Genomic DNA, 27157 nt, shown 5'->3' on the forward strand with positions numbered 1-27157 from the left:
GGGGTACAGGGGCCATTTGCAGGGCCCTGGGACTGGTTTTGGGGGCACAGGGGCCATTTGAGGGGGGCCATAGAGCTGGTTTTGGAGGCTGTGGGGCTGGTTTGGGGGGCACAGGGGCCGTTTGGGGGTCACAGGGGCTGGTTTGAGGGACACGGGCTGTTTTGGGTGGCCATGGGTCCATTTGGGGGGCACAGTGGCTATTTTGGGGGCAGTGGGGCTGGTTTTGGGGCACAGTGTCCGTTTGGGGGGCCGTGGGTCTGGTTTGGGGGTCACAGGGGCCATTTAGGGGGCCATGGGGCTGGTTTGGGGGGCACAGGGGCCATTTAGGGGGCCATGGGGCTGGTTTTGGGGGGCACAGGGGCTGTTTTGGGGACACAGGGGCTGTTTGGGGGGCACTGGGGCTGGTTTGGGGGTGCACCCGTGCCATTTGGGGGGCACAGGGCCCGTTTTGGGGGGCCGTGGTTCTGGTTTTAGGGGAAGTTGGGCTTGTTTGGGGGGCACAGGGGCCATTTGGGGGGCTGTGGGGCTGGTTTGGGGGTACAGGGGCCATTTGCAGGGCCCTGGGACTGGTTTTGGGGGCACAGGGGCCGTTTGAGGGGGGCCGTAGAGCTGCTTTTGGGGGCAGCGGGGCTGGGTTTGGGGCGCAGGGGCTGTTTGAGGGGCCGTGGGGCTGGTTTGGGGGTCACAGGGGCCTTTTAGGGGACCATGGGGCTGCCTGGGGGGCACCCCCGGGGCAGAGCCCCGCCCCTGTGCTCAAGCCACGCCCCTTTCTCACTGGCCACGCCCCTTCTCCTCTGGCCACGCCCCTTCTCAAAATCCATTTGTTCGGGTCACGCCCCCTCCGTTTGGCCACGCCCCCCCCCGGGCGGGGCGGGCGCTTTGCGACAGCGGCGGCGCTTGGCGGCGGCGGCGGCGCTTGGCGGCGGTCGGCGGGGCCGGTGGGGCCGCCATGCTGCTCACCGTGTTCTGCCTGCGCCGGGACCGCAGCGAGCTCACCTTCTCCCTCCAGGTGGACGCCGACTTCGAGCTGCAGAACTTCCGCGCCCTCTGCGAGCTCGAGTCCGGCATCCCGGCCGCCGAGAGCCAGGTCCGCCCGCACGGGGCTCGGGCCCGGGCCCCCCCCCTCCCCCGGCTCCCCGCTGCGCCCTCCCCGGGGCTGGGAACCACCCCCCCCGTCCCCGTGTCCCTGTTTCACCCCTCCCGGAGCTGGGATCCTCCATGTCCTCGCTGCTCCACCTCCCCGGGGATCGGTCCCCGTGTCCCTGTCGCCTCCCTTCGTGTCCCCGCTGCGCCCTCCCTGGGGCTGGAACACCCCCGGTGTCCCCGTTTCCCTCACTCCCCGGATTGGGAACCCCCCTGGTGTCATTGTGCCCCTCCCAGAGGCTGGGACAACCCCCATGCCCCCGTTTCCCACCCCTCCCCGGAGCTGGGAACCCCCCTGGTGTCCCTGTTCCCCTCCCAGAGGCTGGGACACCCCACCCCGGTGTCCCCGTTCCATCCCCTAGGACACAAACACACCTGTCCCTGCTGCTCTGTCCTCACGGGGATTGGTCCCCATGTCCCTTTCGTTCACCCTCCCGGGGTTGGGACCCCACCCCGTGTCCCCTTGTCTCTCCCACAAGGGCTGGGACCCCCCCGGTGTCCCTGCTGCGCCCCCTCCGAGGGCTGAGAACCCCCCCGGTGCCCCCGTTTCCCCCCCCTCTCCGGGGCTGGGAACCCCCCTGGTGTCCCTGTTCCCCTTCCAGAGGCTGGGACGCCCCCCCGGTTGTCCCTGTTCCATCCCTACAGGGCTGGGACACACCCCCCCCCCCCCCGCCGTGTCCCCTCTGGGACCCCCCGTGTCCCTGCTGAGCATCCACGCTCCACACTCCAGGGTTTTGGGGTCACAGGGGGTGGGGGTGAGGATCCGACCTTTGGGGCTTGGGCAGGAACGTGTTCTTGCTCCCTCAAAACCCCCTTCTTCCCCTCGGGAAAGCGCTCCAGTGCCCCAGGACTTGATGTCTCCTTGGGAAAGGCTTGGTCTTCTCCCACAGTGGAGCAGAAAAAGAGGAGAACAAAAGGGGTTTATTAAGTTTTCAGAGGAGTGTTCAGGGGGATTTGGCGTGTTAGGGAGGACAGATTTGGAGTGAGAGGAACAGGAACCGGAAAGCAGGGAAGGTGGGAGCCCGCGGTCTCCTCACACGCCGGGGAATGAGGCTGAAGTGCCCAGGAAAGGTTTTATTTATCCGATCTAATTCCTGCCTTCGGAAAGGGTGGATTGAGGCCTTTTCCCCCCTTTTTCCTGACAGGTGTGGGACCGGACACAGCTGCCTGGCTCCCTCACCCCATCCAGCTGGAATTCAGGGCTGGTTCCTCGTGACGTGCCCAGGCACGGGGCAGGCTGGGGCACGGGGTCCGTCTGTCCGTCCCTCGGGGCTTTACTCACTGTTTTGGGGTCAATCCTGCTGGTTTTTGCCGTTGCTAGCGGGGCGACGCGGTGCTGGCTGGGGCGGTGTCGGCTCCGTTCCTCAGGGCGCCTGGCAGAGTTTTGTGGGAACAGCTTTTGCTTCCCAAGTCTTTGCCACATTTCAGTTCATAAAGTGTTTTTCCAGTCAAGCAAATATGAGTCGGCAGGGGAAGAACTGCTGAAGTGGCAGCCCCGGAGGTGAACGCGTTCCCTCGCCGAGCGGGTTCCCAGCGCGTCGCCCACAACGTTTCCCTTTCCCTCTTGCCTCCTGCGAGCCTTTAATTGTGGGATGAGCTGGGGTTGGAGAGGGAAGCGGTCTCCCAAGCAGGGATAGGAGATCAAGGTGAGGTGGATTCTTCCTTTAGGGGGAAATACTCTTGAGATTTGGTAGGAAGCAGCTCCCATGGGGGTTTCCACCCGTGTCTGTGTCACAGCCGGTGACGGGGACAGCTGCTGCATGTGGGACTGCGAGTCTGTGGTGGCCTCAGTGTCTCTGGGAGCGCAAATTCCTCATCGTCAGCTTTGTCCCTGGCAGCAGGGTAACCACTGGCTCGGGGCTGGTTTGGGATAGTGAGGGGCTACGGGCTTTTCCACTTATATTTTGCTGGCGTTTCCCATCCTCAGCGATTAAACTGCCACTGCGGAGTGTGGCGACTTTATCGGCCACAGGTAGCAGGGACCAGCACTGTGCTTTTTCTCACCACCTCTGCTTCCTCTCTGCTATTTCTACATCATCTCGCTGCCTTTTTTAATGTTTCCTGGCCACAAATTTACTGCTCCTTTCTCTCCCATTCCTGCCCAGTGATTGTGAAGTGGTTTGAGGACCTTTAGTGGGGATAGGGTTATAAAAACACAAGTTATCGGTGAAGCAGCTCATGGTGGTGAGGGGTTTTGCCTTCTCAAACCATCCTGTGCAGATGGGCAGCATTCCCTTTCCCAAACTGGTGCCATTCTCCACCAGTTTTTCCACAGCCAACACGTACCTCGTGTTAAAGGTGCCATATTGGCACAAGAGGAGGATGGATTTAATGGAGAAGGGTGAGCGACTGCTGCCCATGGAGGAGGGTTAATCCCAGTTGTGTTCCCTGCTGGTTTGGGCAGTTAATGCTGGGTGCTGCAGTGAATTCAGAGAGTTATGAGGTTTCCAGGGACTGGCTGCAGTCGCAAGGCATGTGATAACAGAAACAGCTGCTGCGGTGATAAGAGGAGCTGGGTGAAGAGATGGGAAATAATTCAGTTCGCCGCGGTTTCCTCCATGCATCGAGGTAGTGGCTTTTCCAGAGAGGAGGCGGGGAGGCCCTCAGCTGAACCACGTTTTGGTGTCACACTTTATTTCCTTTGTTTCTCTTCCCTTAGGTGCCGTTTGCCTCCTGTCCCTGGCTGTGCTCAGGGAGCTTTAATGGGTTCTGGAATGGTTGGTCTGGGGTAGAGGAGGTATCTAGCACTCCTGACTGGGGCTCCTGGTGCGTAAAGAGGTTCTACCACAACGTATCTTGCCCAATCCAGCGCTCTGCAGCGTCTGTGCCTGCATCCCTGCCCTCAAATAGAGCCCTTGTCCGGTACCTGGCTGGCAAATAACCGAATCGCAGTAAAACGGAATCGTTTTGTTTGAACTGCAGAGCGGGATGGGTCAAAAGCGCATTGAGCGGCACTGCTGATGGATGTAGAGTGAGGGCCAGGCGCTTAATTCATTGTCTGAGCCATTCAGGCCAAACGCTCGTAAATCCAATCCCAGCAAGATGACAGAGGTAAAACCTCGCTTAAACTGATTAACTTGTCTCTTCTGGAGTGTCTGCGCAGGGAAGCTGCCATTTAGGATTTGCGTGCGCAGCTGGGATTTACGGCAGGCAGGCAGCAGCATTAGTCAGGTCCGGTAACGTTATAGGACGCTCTGGGACTCTTCCCTTCATAATCAGCCTTAGTTGTGCTGGGAATGTCTTGCAAACCATCAGCGTGGGGGCTGCGCACCTTAACATAGCTTGGAAACGGCTCCGTGTTTGCTTAGGAAGGGATCCAGCCCGGTTCAGCACTGCTGAGGTTGCTAAGTGTGTCGTTAATGAGGAGGTAGGAGGCTTCTGCTTGGTTTTAGAGGCGTGTGTTTCTGTGATTCTGCTTGGAGTGCATGAGTGAGATTCTCTGTAATATTCCAGAATTATGGAGTAAGGCAGTGAAAGTCCATAGCATCTTCCAGACCTTAAAACACATAGTAATGGGGTTATTCTTGAGTCTTCTTTTTGGATCTGCTGGTTGTGACGGCATCGGGTAGAACCACAGCCCGTCCAGGCAAGATACAAAAGCTTCTCCAATGCGGCCTTGCCAGTCCTGACCTGCGGCAAACCTGTAGTTGCTGATCCGGCCTGTTCCAGATGTGGGGAGACGCGGTCTTGCTAAACAAGGTGGTAAAGGTGAAATTCAATCGTGTGCCCGATGGGTTTAGGCCGAGTTCTCCGGCTCTTCTTGCTCTGGACTCCCGCCAGGGGCAGGAGGCAGCTGAACTGATCTGCCCAGGCTTGCTACACTCCGATGAAGACACAGAAACTGCAGTGGTTAGCAGACAGCATTTCTGAGAACTTCCGTTCCTCTAAAGCCCTGCTTTATTTATTTTATTTCCTTTGCTTCCCTGTAATTCAGGACATCTGTGGGTATCACAGATCCAGCGTTAATAGGAATGTTTCCATAGTGATTATTCACTTTTATCTCAATGTGTTTTGATGTTTAATATGCAGACCCCTTGTTAAGTCCGATTATCAGAACAGAAAAGGATGTGGCTTTGACTTTGGAAGTCAAAAGATGTGAGTTGAATCATAGAATCAAGGAATGATTTGGGTTGGAAGGGACCTCAAACCCATCCAGTTCCACCGCCTGCCATGGGCAGGGATGCCTCCCGGTGGATCCGGTTGCTCTAAGCCCCATCCGACCTCTTCTTGGACACCTCCAGGGAAACCATGACTCCACTGCGCAATTTTCTGCTGCTGGGGAGCAGTGTCTTTGGGTGCAGAACCTTCAAGTCTGGATGGAGTTACATGGGTGAAGTAAACTGGTAATCACCGAGCTAATTCTTGAGGGCCCTGTAAAACTGGTTATTCTGGAGAGCCGTGTGGTGGGAAGTGGTAGGGATCGTAGATATCGGCCTGGGTCGTAGAATCATAGAATCACCAGGTTGGAAAAGACCCACTGGATCATTGAGTCCAACCATTCCTATCAAACACTAAACCATGTCCCTCAGCACCTCATCCACCCAATTTTTAAATATCTCCAGGGATGGTGACTCAACCCCCTCCCTGGGCAGCCTGTTCCAGTGCCCAATGACCCTTTCCGTGAAGAATTTTTTCTTAATGTTTAGCCTGAACCTCCCCTGGTGGAGCTTGAGGCCATTCCCTCTTGTCCTGTCCCCTGTCCCTTGGGAGAAGAGCCCAGCTCCCTTCTCTCCACAACCTCTTCTCAGGGAGTTGGAGAGAGCAATGAGGTCTCCTCTCAGCCTCCTCTTCTCCAGGCTAAACACCCCCAGCTCTCTCAGCCGCTCCTCTTGTTCTCCAGCCCCTTTCCCAGCTTCATCATTCAAGGATCTGCCCCGATCGTCGCTGCCCGTGTGTGTGTGTGGTCGGTAGGTGCTGAGGAGGCGATTGCTCTGTAACGGGTGTCTGTGACTTGTGTAATCGTAGAGGCTGGATTCTTGACGTGTGTGGCAAGCAGCCCTGGTACAAGTCTTGCTTTCCTTTAATAATCCTGGTCTCTAATTAAGAGGGAGCAGCCCTTTTCTGAGATGCTGGGGGTTGAGAAACCGCTGTTGGGTGTTGATAAGCCCTTCTGTGTCGTTGTCCACCCGCTGCCTCGTCAAGGTCTCCCTGTATCTGAGGCTCAGGTGCTTTGGCAAGGCCTGTCGGGAGAAGCTCACACCTTCCCTCTGAAGTTTGGGATAGGTCTGGAGAATTAACTGGAACGCTTTCCTCACAAAATGAAAATGATGAAGAGGGAGATGATGTCCGCTTTGTCGTGTGTGGTGTGTCTCACTGCATTCTCTCCACAAACAGATCGTCTATGCAGAGCGACCTCTCACCGACAACAACCGATCCTTGGCCTCCTATGGCCTGAAGGACGGGGACGTGGTGATCCTGCGGCAGAAAGAGGCTGTGGAGCCGCGGCCCTCCATCCGCTTCCCAGGTGAGAAAGGGTTTGTGGTGACTTTTGCACCGAGCATCCAAAGATCCCTGTATTTATTAAACACTGACTCCATCAGCCTCCATCAGGCAAAACATTTAGGAAGGGAGGGTGGCTCAGGATGAGGTGAGGGGGTTAAAATTGGCTGAAGGGCTTATTATTTAGTGGCTTTTTTAATTCTAAGGAATGAAATACCGTGTTACTGTTCTTTTGGGAAGGTAGGGAGAATGAAAGGAAGGGAACTGATTCAAAGCAGCAGTTTTTGTAAAAGCACGTGAATTTCTGTTCAGCCGCTGGTTCCCTTCGGCACAGGAATACACACTCGGCTATAACAAAACGTGTCTGAGTCTGTACTGTGACAAATATCTGGAGAAACCACATCCTAACAAACCCACATGCACGTGAAAGGCTTCTCAGATAACGTCTGAGCAAGGCCCTGCTCCTGCTGTGACTCCTAGCAAATCCCTGCTATAAAATACCTCTGGAAAAGAAGGTGCCGCTGGATGAGGAGAGCGTGGGAGTGTTGTTTGAGGTCTTCACCCTCCTGCCTCGGCTGGAGGATCGGTGCCTGCAATGCAGGTCTGCAGGGATGATGCTTCCCACCCCTTCCTGCTTTTTTGAATCCAAGGGATTCGGAAGTGCCTTGGGGACACTGGGTTTAGCTTTGCAATCCCTCCATGTGGCAGTCACGTGTGTGAAGCAGGGAATACCAGTCTGCGATTCAATAAGGGTGTTTTGGGGTATGAAAAATGGGCCAGATAGAAGTCTGGACCAGTTACAGAAACAGGTACTTGCATTCCTAACCCAGTAACCGGAGCACGTGGCCGTGCTTCCCACACAAGCTGCTGTTTGCAGAATCCACTCTGATTCTGGAGCATCAAGAGCAGCTCGTCCTTCCCACGGTTTTTCCGCCGTGTTTTTCAAGCTGAATTGTAAGTACAAAGCACCGATGCCTCCGACCTCTCTTCCCCCAAGGTCTGCCAAGGATAGACTTCAGCAGCATCGCTGTTCCGGGAACATCCACGCAGCAGCACCAGCCACCAGCGCAGCGTCTTCGCCCCTCGCCTCCCGATGCACCTTCCTTCCCGCAGGGTCTGGACAATCCCGCGCTGCTCCGGGAGATGCTGCTCGCGAATCCGCACGAGCTGTCGCTGCTGAAGGAGCGCAACCCGCCCTTGGCGGAGGCGTTGCTCAGTGGAGACCTGGGTAAGTTGGATTTTCAGTCTGCGGGAAGCAGGTTTAAATCCATTTGAGCTCAGTTCTGATAAAAGGCAGCCACGGATTTTTAACCGGTTGGGATGTTCGCTGCCAGCTCATTGATGGTGCTGATGAAAGGAGCCGGTTGGGAGGACTCGAGGCAGAGTTCCTCTCTTCCTGACAAGACCATTTCTGGCAAGTTAGGTGTGTTTCTCCTGCTTGGGTTCTTTATCATCCTCTATCCCCTACTTTGAAGTATCAGCTGCACGGATACATCAGGTTGCCGTGAAGACAAGTGTCTCAGCTTCTGATTTTTATGCTAACACTCCATTTTCCAGTGATGATGGTGTGTTAGCTGCATCCCTGAGCCCACAGAGACCTTGACAGAGAGCAATACACTATAAACCCAGCTCTCTCTGTAATGGTCAGTGGCTAGGTACGTGGGCATCACAAAGGGAGACGAAGAAGAACTGCTAATAGTGGTTCTGGGGAGCTTTTCCAGTAAGAATTCGCATAAATTTTTAAGTTTCTGTTGATCTTGAGAGTGCTGCTGTATTTTGGGCACAGTTAAAGCCTAGTGCCACGTCCGTCATTCCTCTGCAGGTAGGCAGCTGGGGTTGGTCCCTGCACTGAAAGCTTTGAACTCTGGTTCCCTTTGGGATGAGCAGAGTGGTGTTTGGGGCCTCAGGAGATCTGCTTCTCAACCTCTGCATGATGTCTAGTTAGGAAATAAATCCTGCTGCGTTTGGGAGAGGAGCTTCCAGCAGGAGACTTTTTTACCACTTTAAAGGCTACATCCTAGTGATTTTTCTCCATCAAAGGAGGTTGAAAGGGAGCTTGCACAGATATTTTTGGCCTGCTTCGTTTTTTAAGTCTGATTTTAGCTCATATCCAGAGGTAAAACCACGTCCGTTGTGCCTCCAAGCTGTCTCTCACCTCTTGCAAGCACTGCATCTGTAGTGCAGCAGAGAAGTTCTTTCCATCACCTTGAGCAGATGCGCTGCTACTGGTAGAATTGAGAGGTTAAGCCCGAGGCACTCAACACTGGCTCGTCTGCCCATCTCTCTTGTCTTGTGCGCATTAAGCTTCGATCCAGGTGTGCATTTACAGTCCCAGGTGGCCACAGTGGGAGGAATTGGGGTTTGATCTGGTTTTGCTCTCCTTGTTCTGCACTGCTGCTCACGGTGTTTGGGCACAGAGCCAGCTCGGCTCTGGCTCCGCTGCCCAAACACACACGTCGAGATGGGCCGCGTGACTGCAAGAGCTTCAGAAGGTGCTTGCTATGCAGGAGCCTAACTTCAAACCAAAAAAAAAACAATCAGGAAAACATACTTAAAGCCTTCCTGAACACATAACAGCCTTTGAGCCAGGGAGCCGCTTCATGGGAGCTGCATTTCTGGAAGCAAACCCACAACCTTCTGTGTTTACAGAACTTTATTTATTGCCAAGTCCCTTTGGGAACGTGTGTGATCGGATCCAGGCAGTAAAAATTAGACAGAAGCCATCCAAAAAGCGGGGATTTAAAATCTATGTCCTTAAAACGTGCAGCTAGACTTTGGGAAGCAGATGTCAGTGGTAGGCATTGAGCTTTAGGGATTATAATGTCTCTATCTTTGCCTGCGTTGCTTGGGTTTTAAGTAAGGTTTGCCATTAGCCTTTTTATGTCTTACAATTTGCATTTGCTCTTTGCTGCGTCTCCAGGCTGTTGCTGTTTACAAGCTGTTCTTGTGGATGGGCCATACCGAGCGCTGTGGAATCTTGCTTTGGTCTCTCTCTGCACGCTCAAGCTTCTTGTTTGATTTATGCGGGTTCTGTAATCCTGAGTTCTGCTTTGGGTCTCATTTATCTGCTGGGAGGTTTGAGTATTGTGCGGGCACTTCTTGCTGCCATAAGAGAATGAATTCCTGGTTTAATGGCAGCTCTTTGTTTTAAATATTGTTGTCTTCATGTGTTTTCCATTTTTCTTCCCTATAAAAATGTATGTGCAAGGAAATGGAGTTTGATTGTGCTCAGTCTGGGTAGCAGCACAAGAAGGAGCTCTGTCCGCTGCTTTTCATCTCTGCGGGTTCCCAAGTTTGCCAGTGAATCTTTGAGGAGAATCTACGCTGCCTTCAGACAAAGCCTTTTGTACCTGTGCTGCCGAGTCTACCCCTGAGCACATGCTGGCATAAAAAGAAGGGTTTTCTCTGCCAGACCCTGATCTGTAAGAGCAATTTCCAGTAAAAAGCATTTCTGTTTCCCCTTGTTACTGCAGAGAAATTCACCAGGGTTTTGTTGGAGCAGCAGCAGGACCGAGCCCGGCGGGAGCAAGAGCGGATCCGACTCTATTCAGCTGATCCTTTCGATCTCGAGGCACAGGCCAAGATAGAAGAAGACATAAGGTAGCAAACCATGGTCCCTTGCAAGCTTTGGAGGTCTTCACGGTGCTTTTTTCCACAGAGTGCTTCCATCCATGGTGCTTTTTTCTTGGAGGATGCAAGGCATGTGTTTAGATCCTGCCTTCAGAGGCTCCCAACATGGTCCTCTGAGCCCTTTGCACCTGGAATGGTTGGGAATTGGGGATATGCAGGTGATACCAAAAATGCCAGCAAATAAACTCTTGTAAGACTCATTTTGGAGTTTTAGAAGGCCCAGCTGCCTTCGAGATTTGGTTTTGTGCACTGCTGAGCTCTGTCTCTGGCTGATTCCAGGCTGGGAACGTCTCTGCTGGCAGGAGAGATGTTCTATACAAATACGTTCTGCTCCTCAGCGCTTGCTCCTTCTTGCTGTCTTCCAAATGTAATTGCTTTGGGCTGAGGCTTGGTTTCTTAAATTGAGTGATAAATCCTTGATTCGGAACACAGCTGGCTCGTAGCTGGTCGTAACAAAATTAATTTGTGATAAAAGTCACTCTTGTGTTATGACTGACAAGGTGGTGCTGGTTAAATGCTTAGCTTAGCAATGCACAAAAATATACAAAACATCGCTCAGAGGCACAGGAACACTTCCCTTCTTCCTTAGATGAGGGAGCAGGTAAGGGTGACGGGCCCCAGGCTGTGCAGCTGGTAGGGAACAGGTTGGACCCCAGATTTCACACCCCATGTTCCTCGAACTCCTTGCTGAGTTAGGTGGCTCTGCCCAAAGCCCATTGGAAGACACAGCAAGGATCATATTTTTGAGACTCGTCTCTGTCCTTCAAGTGTGTCTTAAGTGGAGAGAGTGTCAGGGACAGAATAACAGGTTTGACAAGGAACCAAACTAGATTAACCACTGTATATCTGATTTAAGCTTAAATAATAACGGACAGGACAGAGCGTGGTGCTCTTGTTTCACGAGTGTGTGAAGCAGGACAGAGTCCAATAGGGTAGCAGGGTACTTCAGCTCCCAAACAAGCCAGGTCTTGGTTGCCATAAGCTGTTTTCCTTCCCTACCAAGTAGCCACGTCTACTCAGCTTGTTGTGGGAAGGCTGTCACAGCATGGAAGGTAGGTAAGAGAGGAGCTTGGGGTTCTTGCCCTACTGAGGAGGAAAAATGAAATGGCACCAGAATTGGAAGCCCTTTTCCCTTTTTAGTAGAGAAAACTATTTCAAATGCAGTCACTACACATACCCATCACTTCCAAGATTACCATAGGGGCTGTGATGGGCTTCTTGAAGAGCATTTCGTGAATTTGCAGCAATAATTTGTGCCATGGTGGTGTTCTTGCTGCAGGCTGTACTCATGGTGCTGTTCTCGCTGTGGTTGTGCTCACCTCCCCCTCTTCCCATGCCTGGAAAAAGAGAGATACCAGGGAAACCCTGGAGGATTTGAACGTTGAGCTGCGGTGTAGGATTCCAGTGTTGTAGCTACTGGCAACACCTTCACCGTGTGCCCGCAGCGCTGTGTTTTAGAGTGACTAAGAAAGATGTGGGTTTTCGCTTACAAATTCTCCAGGTGACCTCTGTGGTGACGGCTTTCTGTCGCAAACAGAAGGTGACCTGGTGCTGTCATAGGAGTTTAATAAGGAGTTGGAAGGAGCAGTTTCTCATGGCTGCTTGGGAAGGGCTTGGTGTCTCTGGATGAAGCCAGGATCATGACTAGCAGTCCGCCTGCTCAGAAGGCTGCATTTAGCTAACGAAGGCTCTGGAGCGAGTCCAGAGAAGAGCAACGGAGATGGGGAAGGGGCTGGAGAACGAGTCTTAGGAGGAGCGGCTGAGAGAGCTGGGGGTGTTTATCCTGGAGAAGAGGAGGCTGAGGGGAGACCTCATTGCTCTCTCCAACTCCCTGAGAGGAGGTTGTGGAGAGGAGGGAGCTGGGCTCTTCCCCCAAGGGACAGGGGACAGGACGAGAGGGAATGGCCTCAAGCTCCGCCAGGGGAGGTTCAGGCTGGATATCAGGAAAAAATTTTTCCCAGAAAGGGTGATTGGTCCCTGGCAGAGGCTGCCCAGGGAGGGGGTTGATTCACCTTCCCTGGAGGGGTTTAAGGGACGGGTGGACGAGGTGCTGAGGGACATGGGTTAGTGGTTGATGGGAATGGTTGGACTCGATGATCCAGTGGGTCTCTTCCAACCTGGTAATTCTGTGATTCTATGAAGCTGTCTTTGTTCTGGTTTAAACATGCTGTTCCTCAGGCACGCTGCAGCAGGTGGGGTTACCAGATCTGTCTGTGGGTCAGAGGGATGTTTATGAGGAATGGCTGATAGAAGGTCTGATTTTTCTGTCTCAGGCAACAAAACATTGAAGAAAATATGACGATAGCGATGGAAGAGGCCCCTGAGAGTTTTGGCCAGGTGGTGATGCTGTATATTAACTGCAAAGTCAACGGACACCCAGTGAAAGCCTTTGTTGACTCAGGTGAATTGCCCTCTATTTTCACCCCTTTCTCTGTGCTCTCCCGTCCCTCACCAAGGGAGACAGTAAACCTAGAAGTTTTGCCTCAGAATTCCATCATAAAGCACTGAATTACAACATTTTGAAGCGACTAACTCAAGCCTGAGAGCAGCCTGGGCTTTGTTAAAGGCACACAGAGCAAATTGTTCAGAGAGGCAGCACACGTGAGCACTCAGACACCCCAGATCAAGGCACCTGCGAGGATTTCTGGGGTTCTGGTGCTGGAAAGGTCACTGCCACATGTGTGTTGTGTCTCATTTTACAAATGAGGGGGATTTTGCATGCCTTTAATGCTCTGCTTCCAATCTGCAGCCTTAAAGGGAAAGTGCTGGGGTTATTCCAGCTCTCCAGTATTTCACCATCAGTGCTGACCTGCGTGTATACGTTCAGCACAGCGTAGTGGGATTCACAGGAAGCCTTTGTGCCTTAATGCAGTTCCCTGCTGCAGGCAGGTTGGTTTCCCAGCTGCTGAGTGCAGGATAGTCAGCCCTTCCAGGAGAGAATTCTAATTTGCGATGAGCTGTCAGGATTTAACACGGATTCTCTCGCTGCTAGGTGCCCAGATGACCATCATGAGCCAAGCTTGTGCTGAGAGGTGCAACATAATGAGGTTGGTGGATCGGCGATGGGCTGGCATCGCGAAAGGTGTAGGGACACAGAAAATCATCGGCCGAGTGCACTTAGGTAAGAGCTGGCGTTCTTTGGGCAGCGTTAGCAGCGGTTCGACTGCATTTCCTGCAATCTTGGCACCAAGGAGTGTCTGGTTTGATGCTGTCATCATCAGAAACTCCTGCAGAGGAAAATAACAGCGCGTCTGCAGTGTGTCTGTCTGACTTGGGCAGAATCCTCTGGCTGCTGTCGCGTTTCCTAGTAGAATTACCCTGATTCTTTTGGGTGAGGGAGTCCTCGGCTCCTGCGGTTGTAGAGGAAGTGTTTGTTCTGGGTGCACAAAACGGGGCTAATATGGACTAGCAGGATCTTCCCTGTTTGGGGTGGGCAGTATGAGTTGCTCAGGAAGGGTTCTCTTCCTTTGGGAAGAGAGCGCTGGCTGTGCTCTTGTGCAGGTTTCCTGGGTGAGAGAAGATTGTCCTCACTGTCTGAGAAATCAGTTCTTGTCCCTGTTGGTGCTTTTTAGACGTGTGCTCTAACGAGCCGTACGCAGCCATTCCAGGTTAGACAAGCAGTACCTGAGGCTTGAGAGCAGGTCAGCTTTTAAGATAATTAATTTCTTGAGACTAAAGCTGACCTGATAGTCCCCAGGGCTTGGCCAGGGCTAGATCGTCTGTTATCCAAGCAGTACATCCCAGCTCTGGTTTCAGCTTCACCCAGAAGGTTTGCACAGACCTTTCCCAGGAGGTGGAAGAGCAGAAAACAGATTTGTTGTGCTGTAATGTTGCAAGGTGATGACTTCTCTGCCTTGCATTTCAGCTCAGGTCCAGATTGAAGGGGATTTCCTGGCATGCTCCTTCTCCATCCTTGAAGAGCAGCCCATGGACATGCTTCTGGGACTGGACATGCTGAAGAGGCATCAGGTATCTTCTGGAACAGTTACCGGCTCTTCCAAGTTAAGAGCTGAGCGTGACGTAAATGCCATGCCAGTGAATGTGTGAGGACTTTCTGGGGAGAGCTGATGTTGGATTATCTTCCAGCCAGTTGTGAAAGCTCTGCAAGCACTACATGCATCATGGGTAGCTATTAGGGTGTCTGGCTGCTCCTGAAATTTTTTGCTCTCATCAGAGATGCTCAGAGCTCTCCAGCTGAATGATTTATTACAAACCAAGTCATACGGAGCCCTTATGGCTGGTGCTTTTGGCCCACTTTGCTTAGTTCCCATTGGGAATGCATTGTTTAACCTTGTTTTTCCTCCTTCTCTGGGACTGATTGGCTCTCACGCACGCCCCTGATGTCTCGATGCTCTTTGACAGTGCTCGATTGATCTCAAGAAGAATGTACTCGTCATCGGCACCACTGGCTCCCAGACCACCTTCCTCCCAGAGGGCGAACTCCCCGAGTGTGCCCGGCTGGCGTACGGGGCCGGGCGGGAAGATGTGCGGCCAGAGGAGATCGCAGACCAGGAACTAGCAGAAGCAATACAGAAATCCGTAGAGGAAGCAGGTACCAGGAGGAGCCCGGTTGAAATATTGGATCTGCTTAATTTTGCTGTGTGTCAGGATGTCTGTCAAAAGCTCCCCCTTCTCAGCTCTGAGGAGATATCAGCATCAGCGAGGAAATGCTGGAGAGAAGGAGGCTTCATTCTTGCTTGTGGCCTCTAACTGCACTTCTCCCTTCCCCTCTGTACAGCCAAACCTGTCTGCATGAAGGCATTTGGGGGTGCTCGCTGTTTAATTTGTGCTCTCCATGTAGCTTTCTGCCCGCTGCGCCCTCTTGGGTTTCACGGTGTGGAGATGAAGGGCTGTCTCTGGCATCCATTCACCTGGATTGGGTTGTAGTGCCCAGACAGGGATGTGGTTCCGCTCTGGGATACCAGCAGCCTCCTGTAAGGACAGCTTTGTGGATGCTTCCTTATTCCTGTTCTGAAAAGCCGCAGCATATAAAGATAGAGGAGCTGCAGCAGTCAGTGCAGATCTCTGGACACAAGTTCATGAGGTTTTTAGAAATAGCACTATTTCAGCATTTTTTCCTTAGGATGGTGCTTGTGCCCTTGGAAGGCGAACGGCTGCTCTTGCTGATGATTTCTGTTGCTTGGAATTGAAAAGCAGCAGCTGGATTCACATCCTAATGGCTTATCATCAGCCTTAAATGTGATCTGCAAAGAGAATTTTCACCCTCCCTGTAGTTTTGTGCCTCTGGAGTCTGTAAGCTGCGACTCTCATGGGGCTGTGGAAGGTTTTGGTAGCCGCAGAATTAAGCAGAGATGCCAAAATAGCTGAAAACCAACCTGTCTGACACTCAGGTTTTCTATTCATCTCCTTCCATAACTTCAGCAAGTGCTTTTGGCTAAAGGAAAGCTTCATTATCATCTTTCCCCGCTACTACAGTGAAGCTGGGGATTCCTCATAGTGTTTTCCTTAGGCCTTTCCAGGACTTCTAAAGATAACATTTTATATGAGTGTTTGAAGACTTATGAGTTTTCCTGCTACTTTTTCCTCTGAAAGCGCTCATTAAGGTTCTCCTTCCCACACACATGCAAAACTCTTTGCCCAGTCACATTAAAGCTGATGAAGCTCATTTCCTCAATATTTTGATTGCTGATTTCTTAAGAATCTGGCATGTTCCTATTTAAAACTGAAGTGCAATGACCAGCTTTGGCTCTGTATTTTATATAACCAGCTGTAACGCACCGCTGTTTTCTTTAACACTTCCCAGTCGCTGCTGGGAAATCCAGAGAGTAAGCAGTGATTTCCTTGCAAGTAACAAGGTTGCTTACATTAAGGGAAGCACAGGATTGCCCTTATTGATCCATTGGAGCAATTTTCTTCTATTCTAAGAATGTAAGTTTTCTAGAGATGCAAAAACCTGGCTCTAATGAATCAGCAAGACGTGGTTTACGTGTTTGACTTGTAAAGCTAGATTTGAATCATTATGAACTTCAGTTGCAGCAAGTTGAGAGAAACACAAACAGAGAGCTGACCTTGCCCCTAACAGGTTTTGACGTAGCCGGGGGTTGGACTTGGTAGCTTGGGCTTGTGTTTCTTCATAGAACCTGGCAGAGAAAACGTGCAGATGCAGATATTGTTTCTGTTCCTGTTACAATTTTGAGCCTGATGAGACCTGGGTTGTTCTTTTGCAATCCCTCCATTTCAGATGAGGCTTTGCACGCATCATAGTTTTTTGGACTTGATTCTCTGCTGAGAGAGTCAAATAAAAAATAAACTTCTCAGCCCAAAATATATGAATTTTTACAATAAAAGCATTTTAGTCGACTGCTTTGAAATGAAAAGTGGCTAAAATGACTTAAATCCCAGCTACTTACGTGCCAGTACAGTTCTAAAGACCACGTGGCTGTGTCCAGCCTAGTCAGCAGCCTGCTGGTCTCCAGTGCTGAGCCCTAGAGGAATGTAAAAGATTTATGAGCATAGGAAATCCATTTTGTGTGTTCCCTTAATGCCCGTAGAACCCCGGTGCACAGAATGAAGGCAGGTCTTGTTTTAGGTTGACTGTGTGCAAGGCTCAGACCCAGGCCAGGCCTCTGGCCTGCCAGGCGTTTGTTGGCTGTACCCTAATATGTCAGAATATTAGTGATTATCCTCTTCCTCTCTTCCCAAACTATCAGTTGCTGCTAGATGGTACCAAGAAAACCAAGTGAGAGAACGGGAAACTGGAGGGGGAGAGAGAGAGAACAGAATGCAGCACCAAGGACGCTCAGCGCCTCGCAAGTCCTGTGTTCTTTTATAACAGCTTGAATTTTGCTGCCTTCTGAATGCCACAGAAACCGCTGCGTACACCTAGAGGCTATTAAAGTTCTCACTGTGAATGCACCTGGATTATTCTTGAGCTTTGTTTAACCTCACTTTAGCGAGCCTCCCGATTTCTATCAATGTTCCAACACCTGTAGAAAAGTAGCTGTGGTATAATGGAGTCCTGGAATGTTTTGCTGTGATTTAGATCCTCCACATCTAATTCATTTATGTCTGTGAGCTTGCTCGTTTCTGCCAATGTGCAGTGTTTTCCCACCACCACCACTTGTAACGATTCTGGGATTATGGAGGATTTACCGAACTGGCTGCAGTTGCTGCAGGAGGAATCGTGTTTGGGGAGTTTACCCCCACACTGCTTTTCATCCAGACGGTCTCCGCGTCCCAACAGTGCTGCCATCACGCAGGCAGCTCAGGCTTTTCCTGATACAGAGAGGAATTTATCCTGGATGGGGCACTTTGTGGAGAAGAGTTTGCTCTGGGTGTTAGCTGGATCGATTCCCTAGCTGGGGCTGGATACCCCAGGAGAGTCTCAGAAGGATGACACCGAGGAGTGCCTGGGAGAATCCCAGCTACTTCTGCTATCTAAATGATCCCTGAGATGTTCGATCAGACCTGATCCACTGAGGCAAAAGCCAGCTCTGCTTCCTCTCTAAAGGATTGGCTTGGGAGTAGAGAGCCTGAATGTAATCCTACTGCCTAGAAGCAGGAAAAGATCCCTCTGGTTTCTGTCTGTACCCTGTATCAAAAACCCTTAGAAAATCTGCAGGAGAATTCTGGCTTTTTAATATTCCAGCGTCTCTAGGTTGTTGTAGCTGCACTGGGGTCTCTGTGTTCTGTACCCAAGAGTGTCGATCAGGGGGGCAGCAATCCAGAGAATCAAAGACACGAGCGGCTGAGGTGCAACAGCACAGCTCTTCCATGGTGAGGAACTGAAAAGAAACTCTGGTTCTGCGTGTGAGTGCTGTTAGCTGTCCCCAGGGCACCAGGGTATCGGTAAAGGAAGAAAGAGTTCAGGGAAAACGATGGGGTACGTTTGAGAACACTGAGTTTGGGGGCTTTGGGGAAGGAAAAGGGAATTAGTTCAATCAGGCAGCAGAGCCTGGATGTCTGATGCTGGGGAGGGTAGAGTTTTGGTGGATTGGCACTCAAAGGTCATGCTGGCGATTGAACGAGAGCATGAGAGCTGATGCACAGCAAGATAAGTTCACTTATTTAATCTCTCCTGATAACTAGCACCAGTGTGTGGTGCTACTGATAGAGATCTGCAATCCATGTGGACAAGGAAGCAGTGAACAGCTGGGCTTGACTTCTGGCTGCCTCTCCCTTTGCTTTGCTCTCCCCAGCCTTGGGCAGCCGTTCCTTTGGAGGACTTCAGAGGATCACAAGGTTGCAAAATACCTCCAGGACCACTGAGTCCAACCATTCCTATCAACCACTAAACCATTTCTGGTTTCTGAGCGTTTCTGCCTTTCACCCAAGGATCTTTACGCTTCCCTTTTGCAGCGAGCTGGTGCTTTCTCACCTTTTCTTGCTTGCGGTGGCACTGCTGGGAGCACAGTTCCGGAATTGCACTGCTATCCAGTTCTCATTCCCCAAAACGTGCCTCCTGAATTTCTTCAACTGTGCAGAGAACAAACGAGTACAGTACTAGATGTGTTCCTTGTGCTGCTATAGAGTATCAAGTGTGTAGTATCGCCCACGACCACTCCGCAGCGTAGATAGTCCAGAACAGCCTTTAAATTGTTCTCCAGCGGAGTTATTTTTGACTTGACATAATGAATTTCCCACGCAGAACTCCTTCTGGAAGGCGGTGGACGTGAGAGGCTCCTGCCGCTTGCACGCTGCCCACGCGGGAGGGGAGCTACGAGGTCGCAGGGCTATAACCATGCATGTGGGGTGCTCTGAATATAACACGAGTTTGGTGTGTTTGTTTCCTAATCCAAACAGAACGTCAGAAGCCTTGATGCATGTAGTGTGTGTTTACTGCAGCTGGAGTGGGCCACAGACCAGGTATTTATGGCCATCGGTTTATATTTTTTCACCCCTACAGTGCAAACTCGTTCTCATGTGTCCTAACTGTTTCTTTCTGTCTGTCTTCTGCTAGAGAATAGTGACAAAGAAACTACCTCACTGGAAATGCCCTCATTACCAGCTTCTGATGGGTTTCAAGATCCAGTCCAGCCTTCAGGACTAAATTCCAAGATCTGTAATCCCACAAATCAATTACTTGATCGTTCTGTCTCTGCCCCTGCTTCAGTTTGCTCATCGGAATCTAGCCTCGCAGAGCCCATTGATCCTAGAGCCGTCAAGTCTTCGGAGTCTCCAACTGAATGCCAGATAAGCCCAGAAAAAGAACATCCTCTCTTCTCACAGCATCTTTCCGATAGCGCTTCCTCGGCAGATAACGACCCTTCTCCCCAGACAGGGGAAGTGCCCTGTCGCAATCCAGCTTGCCTTTCACAGAAGACACTCAAAGAAACGTTTATTGCTGACAGTCTAAAGGAATGTAACGCTAAAGAACAAGACCGTGGTCAGAAACATCCTTTGGAAGTGACAAAAGAAAACAGTTTTGCTGACACTGCCGCTAAGCACGGGCAAAATACAGGTATAGATCTGTCTTCGGAGCAGGAGGAAAAGCATGAACTTCCCATAGACCCTCAAACATGCGAAGAACCCGAGAAGGAACATCTGGAGAAGCAGAGTGTGAAAACTGACCCAGAACTTCCTTGCCATGCTGGTGGGGCTGAAAAACCTGTTGTGGAAGAAGCCAACCAGCCAGAAAATTCTCCTACAGAAACAAGAGGAGATGGACTGGAGAAAGCAGGTCTTTCCTGTGTGAAAGGGAGTATCCAAATGTCAGCTTCCTGTAGCTTCATGCATACAGAAGCCTTCATGGAAGTAGATGTAGTCGAGCAGCCTGCAGCTGAAGTGCACGGCTCGGTGAGCGAGCAGGAGCCACAGGGTGAGGGCAGGAGTGCATCTGACCTGAACTCGGACACCTTTTCTATGGAGGTGGAGTCAATGAAGTCTGCATCCTCCTTGGATGATCCGCTTTCCACCGGCAATGTCCTGCAGTCTAACAGCAGCAGTGAAACTCCAGCGAAGTATAATGAGTTGTCTGATTTGGCAGCTGAAGACAGCTCTTCCCTCTCCAGCATCCATCAGCTGGATCCAGGAAGGCCTTCAGAAGAGCCATGTTTCTCTCTAGCATCAGCCTTGAAAGAGCTGCACAAACTCTTGGTTATCAGTCAGAAAGGAGAATGTAAAATCCATTCGTTGGAAGAAGTCTCTCGGCTGGAAATGGTTCACAAAAAGGCAGCAGTGCAGCCGAAGGGGCTTTCTGACAATGAGCAGAAGGACTCGGATCCAGTCAGCCAGGAGCAGAGTTGTTCCTTCTGCGAGGTGAGGTCTGAAGATGGAAGAGCAGAGGGGAAACAGCTTTGTGACTCCAGCACAGGAAACGTCAGCACCGGGTCTATCAGTCACGTGCAGTCAGCTCTCGGAGAGGGTGCTTCAGGGATTCAGGAGTTTCCAGGTAAAAGCGATTCGGTGGTGGCGAGTTCTGCAGCGACATCCGACCAGCAGCAGAGCTCTGAGCAAGCAGAGGTTGTGGCAGAAGGTTGTCCGAGTCCTCCTAATCCAACTTCAGAGCAGAACACATCTGTTTCCTTTAAACCTGCTTTGGATGAAGGAGCTCCTCAAGATCCTCGGAACCTGCTCACAGGAGCACCCAGGAGAAGCAGCAATCCTACTCCAGAAGGCCCACGGCCACTGGGTGGGTGTGAGAACCCACTGCCAAGCCCACCAGCTCAAGGAGCTGGACCATCCCCGGGTGCTGCTCCACCACCTGCTTTCCCTGCAGCTGATGTTGATCGCATCCTTGGCGCTGGTTTTACTACACGGGAAGCTCTTGAGGCTTTGGAACAAGCAGATGGAAACGCAGATCTTGCTCTTCTCATTTTACTGGCCAAGAGTATCGTCGTTCCTACGTACCTACAGAAGAGGTAGCTGACTGGGGTGTCTTTGCTTTTAAAGGATGTGTCTAAATTATGCTTCATCATGTACGAGCAGAACATTGAGCCAGATTTTTTAAATTATTTGCAGCCGAAGTAATTTCTCTCCTCTTTCACTCATTAGATTTGGCATTTTAAAAGAAAGGAAGCATCCTAGCAGTGTGTGGACAGGGTAGCTTTTAATTATGCATACTGGATTGAATTTGATGTTTCTGTTTAAATGTACGATTTTAGAATAAGCTCCAATGTTAGGAATGAAAAGTAGAAGCTATTAAGAGCACCACCCTGTCCAGTGTGAAGCAGATTGTGAATCGGCCGTGCCTGCAGCTGCCCGGGACAGAGGCACGCGCTGAGCTGGGTGTGTGACATGAAACGGCGCTTCTCCAGGTGGACTTAGTGGATTTGTGTTAGCTCTCCTGTGCTTTGTAACCCAGTGCCCATCTCTGGGGCTGCTCAAACTTGTTACGGCAGCTACAGAAGGTACGTGGGTGCCCGCGGACGCGTGGTGCTCCGCGAGAGGAGCGAGGGGTGGAGGAGGTTTGGAAGCGTGCGGTTTTGTGTGTGCACGGGGAAGGCTGAGGCCTGTTTTTGCCAAACCCTTTTATGCTCTTGGGCCAGCGTGTTCAAGTTTACAAAGTGGGGATAGAAGAAGGGAGGGGACAGAAATTTGGTGCTACCAAAACTTCAGAGACGTTTTAACTTATGTGAAAATGTGCTGGTATTAACCAGGGGAGGGGAGGGAAGGAATATTTTACATTTTTTCTCCCTTGCCCACATCGTTTTCCCCGTACGAATGAACAAACTCAACCACTTTAAGGCAAAACCTTAACGATGAAATTATTTAACAAACCAACCGTGTGTTGTGGCTCCGAATCCCCCTCTTCCTGCGGAAGAGTGGCCTTTTTCAGTGGATCCATTCCCTATGCACCGAGCAGGGCGATGATCAGAAAGAAGAGACCTGCTTTGCATGGGTTTGTCTGGATATCTGGGGTGTCAGCCCCTTGGCTGTGGGAATGCAGAAAGCCGAGAGCCCCTAGGGGCTGGTAGGGTACTGATTTAATACCTCTTAACGAGCGAGGGCTCCCCAGCAGGGTTTATGAAACAAATGCACTGACGCGGCTTCTGTGCTATAACCATCGTGGCCTTCCAGAAAGCCCTTGGTGAGCAGCCTGCGTGGTGAGGACTGTCTGCAGCCCTTTCTAGGTGCTTTTCTTGGGAATGAATTACACTGATGCTCTGCAGAGCCCCAGCACACCGCTGGGGCCGGGGACGGGGAAAGGGAGGGCCGAAACACAATACCAAATTTTAAGCAGGAACTTTTACCTGGTGCCACTTCGAGGTCTCAGAAGTGGCTTTGCATCAAGGGTTCATCTTGAACTTTCTGCTTCGGGCTAAACCTGAAGCGATGGGTGAACAGTGGCTGGAATCATGGTTTGTTGATGACTTTCATTTGTTGTTATCATCGTCTCAGGCCTGTGTCCCTGGTGTTTTGTTCTCCCTGTTGCTTAGCAGATTTGCCTACGTGTACGCTAGGCTTTCTTCCTGCAGGGTGGCCTTTAAAAACAACACAAATCTGGTTTCACCTGTGAACTTGCAGGTGTTTCTGCTGTCAGCGAGTGGTGATTGTCAGACTTTTCTTAGATACTTGGGCAGCCAAGAGATCCTTAATGAAAACAAAGAGCTTTATGGCATTCCTCTGTCAAGTGGAGTTTTTGTATGAGCTGTGAGTGTACCAGCCAGGCCTGGCGCTCCCAAACACGTTTAGCTCGTATCCCTCTACCTGTGACGCTGGCGGCAAGAGCTGCTCTGTGCAGATATAGAAAGCAGCACGTGGCTATTTGGGAACCCCTTGCTAGGGCAGCATCGGATAATTCACTTGAGGCTCTGTTGGAAATGAATCATTGAGGCAAGACTACAGCTTTATGATCTTTACTGTGCAGGTCGTGAGTTACCCCTGCTGAGTTTTAATATTTTCCTTTCAATGAGCCCCTCGAATCAGCAAAGCCCCCTCTGTAACGCTCGGAGTGGTACAGGAGCACGGTGTCGACAGGTCTCTCTCTCAAAGCCCTTAGAAACGAGATCTGCTGGACCCGCTCCCATCTGCAGCTGGTTCACTCTCAAAAGCAGCAACAAAGGTGAAGCTGCCAGCTCTCCGATCCGGAGCATCCTCAGTCTAACGGCCGGATCTGCTCTCAGTTCACACCCTGGTCTCGGTGAGGTGGTCCTGGGAGCCAGCCCCCAGCTGGTACGCAGATACCAGCGGCGAGCAGGCCCTCTTGGGTGAGCGAGAGCTGAATTTGCACCCTTAGACTGCAGGGTCACCTACTGCCAGCTCCCTGCAGCATCAGGCATCAGCCGTTCAATGTTATCCCCTTTTGTATTTACATTTTATGTTTTAGAAGCAATGCTAATAGCTAGACAAAATACTGCTGCTTTGCACCAAACTGGCTAAAGGCTCTAGTTTTATGGCCACATTTAGACTGCATATACAGAATTTATGCTATAACAGCTTTAGAGCATCAGCCAATTTGCTTCAATGCTCAGTTTTATTCTTTGACAAAGAGATCTTTCGGAATCTGCCCTTCTGCCAAAGCTGTACTGAAGCATTTATTGACAGTGCTGGAATTTCCTGGGTCGCTGTCTCTGAACGGCTAGAAACAAAGCCTGACCCCAACTGAGAAATACCTGTAAAACTCTTTTTGTGGAGTTGGTCCAAGCCTGGTGATTTAAATCTCTTCATTTCAAAGCCTTGCTTTGAGCGAATGGCTGCGTACTGCTAAACTAGAGAATAGTTTATTTAGGAGCAAGATTTATGTCAGAGAAAATCCGGGCAGTGGTGAGTATTTAAGGTTCGAATAAAATGTAATCGAACGTGTCTTTAGCAAACGCTGTCTAAGAGTTGTCGTCTGTTTTAACGTGTACGTGTGTCCTCTCTGCTATACGCACACGTCCTTTGCTCAGCCTTTAGCAATCCCTTAACCGCTCTCTGTGCTTACCTGGCCTGGGAAGTGGGAATAATTCTCTTTACACTGGGATGGCAGATCCGTAGAGCTTCTTGGCTGGAGTCGGGGATAAAGGTAGCACCAAAAGCTGTTTGGGTTTCCAGGGAGCCTTGTACTCTGGCCTAAAATAAGGCTCTTTCCCCCTCCTCGTTCATCAGTGCTTCACGTACTAACGCACATCAGCTTAGCAATATTATTGTGGGATGAAAAGTCCGTCTATAGAGCATAAAGCGATGCTGGGAAGCTGCTTCATAAAGATGCCAGCGCCTGGGGGGACCCTTGTGGGTCTGCACAGCTGGTTTCTGGGTGTCTCCTGAGCCGCTGTGGCCGTGTACCTCCCTGTTGGGTTCTGAGATGTACCCTTTTCCATAAAGATACTGAAGGAACTTGCCTGGCCTCTTGCTATTCCTGTTCACGAGGCTTGAGGTGAGTTTAGAGGTGATGTTTAGTGAAATAGCAACATCTGGAACACAGGTAGCTCTAACAAGAGGAGGAGATAGCTCCTGGTGCCGGTCCCTGGCCTGTTTGCCGCCTGCTGGCTGAGGCTGTGCTGTGTTGTCCTGACAATCTCTGCCTTGTTGCTACATACGTTCGACTTTCTCCTCGCTCCAGGACTGTTAACCTTGCACCTCCTAGATATGTTCCTTTCCTTCCGTCTCTGTCTCTCTGTCGGCCAACACCCTCAGCCCCATGGTGTGAAAGTTGGGGTTGAACTGTGCAGGGACGGGAGTTGGACTCCGTGATCCTTGTGGGTCCCTTCCAACTCAGATCATTCTATGATTCTCCCTCTGGCCATCTCTCTTCCTCAAAACCACCAATATTTAAGTGTACTTGCTGGATGCCGAACTCCCAGATAAGTTTTCTTTGGAACGCTCTTGTTCTTTGGAACAAGGGGCTACAAGAAAGCTGGGGAGGGAGTGTCCACAAAGGCTTGTAGTGGTAGGACCAGGGGGAATGGGTATAAACTGGAGAGGGGCAGATTTAGACTGGACGTAAGGAGTATTTTCTTCACTATGAGGGTGGGGAGGCCCTGGCCCAGGTTGCCCAGAGCAGGGGTGGCTGCCCCATCCCTGGAGGGGTTCAAGGCCAGGTTGGATGGGGCTTGGAGCCCCTGAGCCAGTGGGAGGTGTCCCTGCCCATGGCAGGGGTGGGACTGGATGGGCTTTAAGGTCCTTCCAACCCAGACTATTCTATGATTTACGAATAAAAGGAGGAACAGATCCTAGAGGTTTCCTCACCAGGCTTGGGCTTCTTGCCAAATGGCTTCCCAGAACTCTAAGATGAATTCCAAGAGCAGAAATCCAGAGGTAGTTTTGCCTGCCTCTCTCAGATGTCGGCTTGGGAATTGGGGTTGGTTTCGAGTACATCATTCCCTTCTGAAGCGTTCAAGAGATTTCCCCCTGCACTGTAGATGTAGCTTAGCCTGTGATCCAAATGCATCAGGGTTTTGGGTCACCCACTGACTGATGCTTTTTAGCTGAGGAGTTTTACAGACTCATTTAAGGAACTTGAGGGAATCAATACTCAGGAATCCTAAAGCTGGTTGCATTTGTGTCATTTACTCTCTGGGCTGAACATATTGCAGCTGTCCTCGACGGTGGCCGAAGGGAGGAGCGGTTGTGTCATCAGAGATCGGGATGTGGTTCTGCCCAAAGTAATACACACTTGATTCTTTTTTTTTTTTTTTTTTTGATTTCTGTTGGTTTTGGTTTGGTTTTTTTTTTTTTTAATATCGGGGGACTGTTTCTCAACAAAATTGATGTGTAAAAAAATTTGATATTTAAAAAAAATGAATAAACAATTTATCATAACGTTGCTAGATTGGTCTGTCTGTATTTCTGAGGTCAGCATCGCTGCACTCGCGTCCTTCTCTGGCTGGTTTTGTAAAGCCAACAGCATTGCCTTCACATAAATGTTATTGTTTTGAACATAAGGAGTAGAAATGTGTGGGTAGAATGATTCCAGGTGGCAGGGCTTGAGTCTGTTCTTAGAAATTCAGGTATTCCCCTTCTGAGGGGATGGGCTGTTGGATCTCTCAGACAGGCCTTGGAAGTGGAAGAGCATGAGAGGACAACACGAAACGCATCTCTCGGCCACAGCCCTGTTTGCTGGGAGGAGGAATGAGGCGCTCCTCGTGTCTCCTGTGTAAACACCTCATTTCCAGCCAGATTAGGAGACGGTTGGGTTTATTTTTTCTGGAGCTGGAATCTCTTGGGACATCAAAACTGTCATTTATGTCCCCTCATGGCAGTTTTAGCTAGAAACAACTTTTTTACAGTCCTGTTCTCTGCATCCTCTAATAGACCAGATGTTGGAAAAGGAGAGTAGAGGATCTTCCTCTTCTGATACTTGCGGCACAGTCAGCTAATCCGAAGCACACCAACATTTCTCTCGTGGAGCGGTAATTCCTTTTCCATGTGCTATAAACCACTTTTCCCTGAGAGAAGCGCTGAGGTTTTGGCCGTTACCTCTCGGACGTGCGGAGAGCAGCCGGTACCAGGTGAGCAGACACTCAAACCGCGATGGGTCAGGAGTCAGCTGCTGTGACGAAGCTGTGTTCCCAAACAGAGGTTTCCTCCTCACGTGTTCAGAGCTCTGCGTGTGATGCTGTTGTCACCGTTACAGCTAAGTTACATCATTAGCGTGGGTGATTAATTAGGAGGTAACACTACAGTTGGAATGCTGGTTCTGGGGTGGGAAAGGGGGTGGTTTAATGTGTGGGCTGCTAAAGCCCCGTTCAATATTCTCATACGGCTGAAACGTTGGTTGCAGTTCCTTCTGCTGGGAGGTCATTTAAGGACTAAATAGTCTTGCTGTTCGGAAATGATTCTGAGCTCTTGAGCCGTGTCCTTTCTGCAGGGTATCCTTGTGGTATAGAAGTGCAAGTTAACACGACCATGACAGCCGTGTTCATGTTTTTGGATCATCCTGCCTGGATAGAGGCATTAGCACTTCTAAACCCACAGCCTAGAGAGGTTCAGACCCCCTGTAACGAATGCAAAGCTCATTGCCTGTCAGCGTGCTTTCCTGGTTATCATTTGTGGGTGCTTAGGAGTAGGACAGGGGGCTCTCCCAGAGGTTTAGAGTTTCAAAATGACGTATGAAGGGCTTTCT

General features: G+C 50.8%; 1 protein-coding gene across 3 annotated transcripts; it reads left to right on the forward strand.

Annotated features, from left to right (window-relative positions):
* The first annotated feature begins 882 nt into the window (after positions 1 to 882).
* DDI2 (DNA damage inducible 1 homolog 2) lies at positions 883 to 25862 on the forward strand. Of its 3 annotated transcripts, XM_069874896.1 has the most exons (10): positions 885 to 1087; positions 6478 to 6607; positions 7580 to 7810; positions 10056 to 10182; positions 12486 to 12613; positions 13205 to 13333; positions 14078 to 14181; positions 14575 to 14764; positions 18976 to 19038; positions 19133 to 19270. In XM_069874896.1, exons 1-9 carry the CDS (start codon positions 950 to 952, stop codon positions 18990 to 18992), a joined length of 1194 nt encoding a protein of 397 aa, XP_069730997.1. In that variant the 5' UTR covers positions 885 to 949; the 3' UTR covers positions 18993 to 19038; positions 19133 to 19270. The 3 variants fall into 3 exon arrangements, with proteins under 3 accessions (XP_069730996.1, XP_069730995.1, XP_069730997.1); XM_069874895.1 differs by lacking the exons at positions 18976 to 19038; positions 19133 to 19270 and adding an exon at positions 16884 to 17276 and having other exon boundaries at positions 883 to 1087; XM_069874894.1 differs by lacking the exon at positions 18976 to 19038 and having other exon boundaries at positions 884 to 1087; positions 19133 to 25862.
* Positions 25863 to 27157: the final 1295 nt, after the last annotated feature.

Source organism: Phaenicophaeus curvirostris, chromosome 22 (genome assembly GCF_032191515.1).
Source record: "Phaenicophaeus curvirostris isolate KB17595 chromosome 22, BPBGC_Pcur_1.0, whole genome shotgun sequence".
Taxonomy (NCBI): Eukaryota; Metazoa; Chordata; class Aves; order Cuculiformes; family Cuculidae; genus Phaenicophaeus; species Phaenicophaeus curvirostris.

Excerpts from the sequence above, each read along its gene's own strand:
- DDI2 (XM_069874894.1), top strand. The coding sequence starts at position 950 with ATGCTGCTCACCGTGTTCTGCCTGCGCCGGGACCGCAGCGAGCTCACC. Across the intron at positions 10,183-12,485 it reads AAGATAGAAGAAGACATAAG|GCAACAAAACATTGAAGAAA; the intron begins GTAGCAAACCAT and ends TTTCTGTCTCAG. Across the intron at positions 13,334-14,077 it reads CATCGGCCGAGTGCACTTAG|CTCAGGTCCAGATTGAAGGG; the intron begins GTAAGAGCTGGC and ends CTTGCATTTCAG.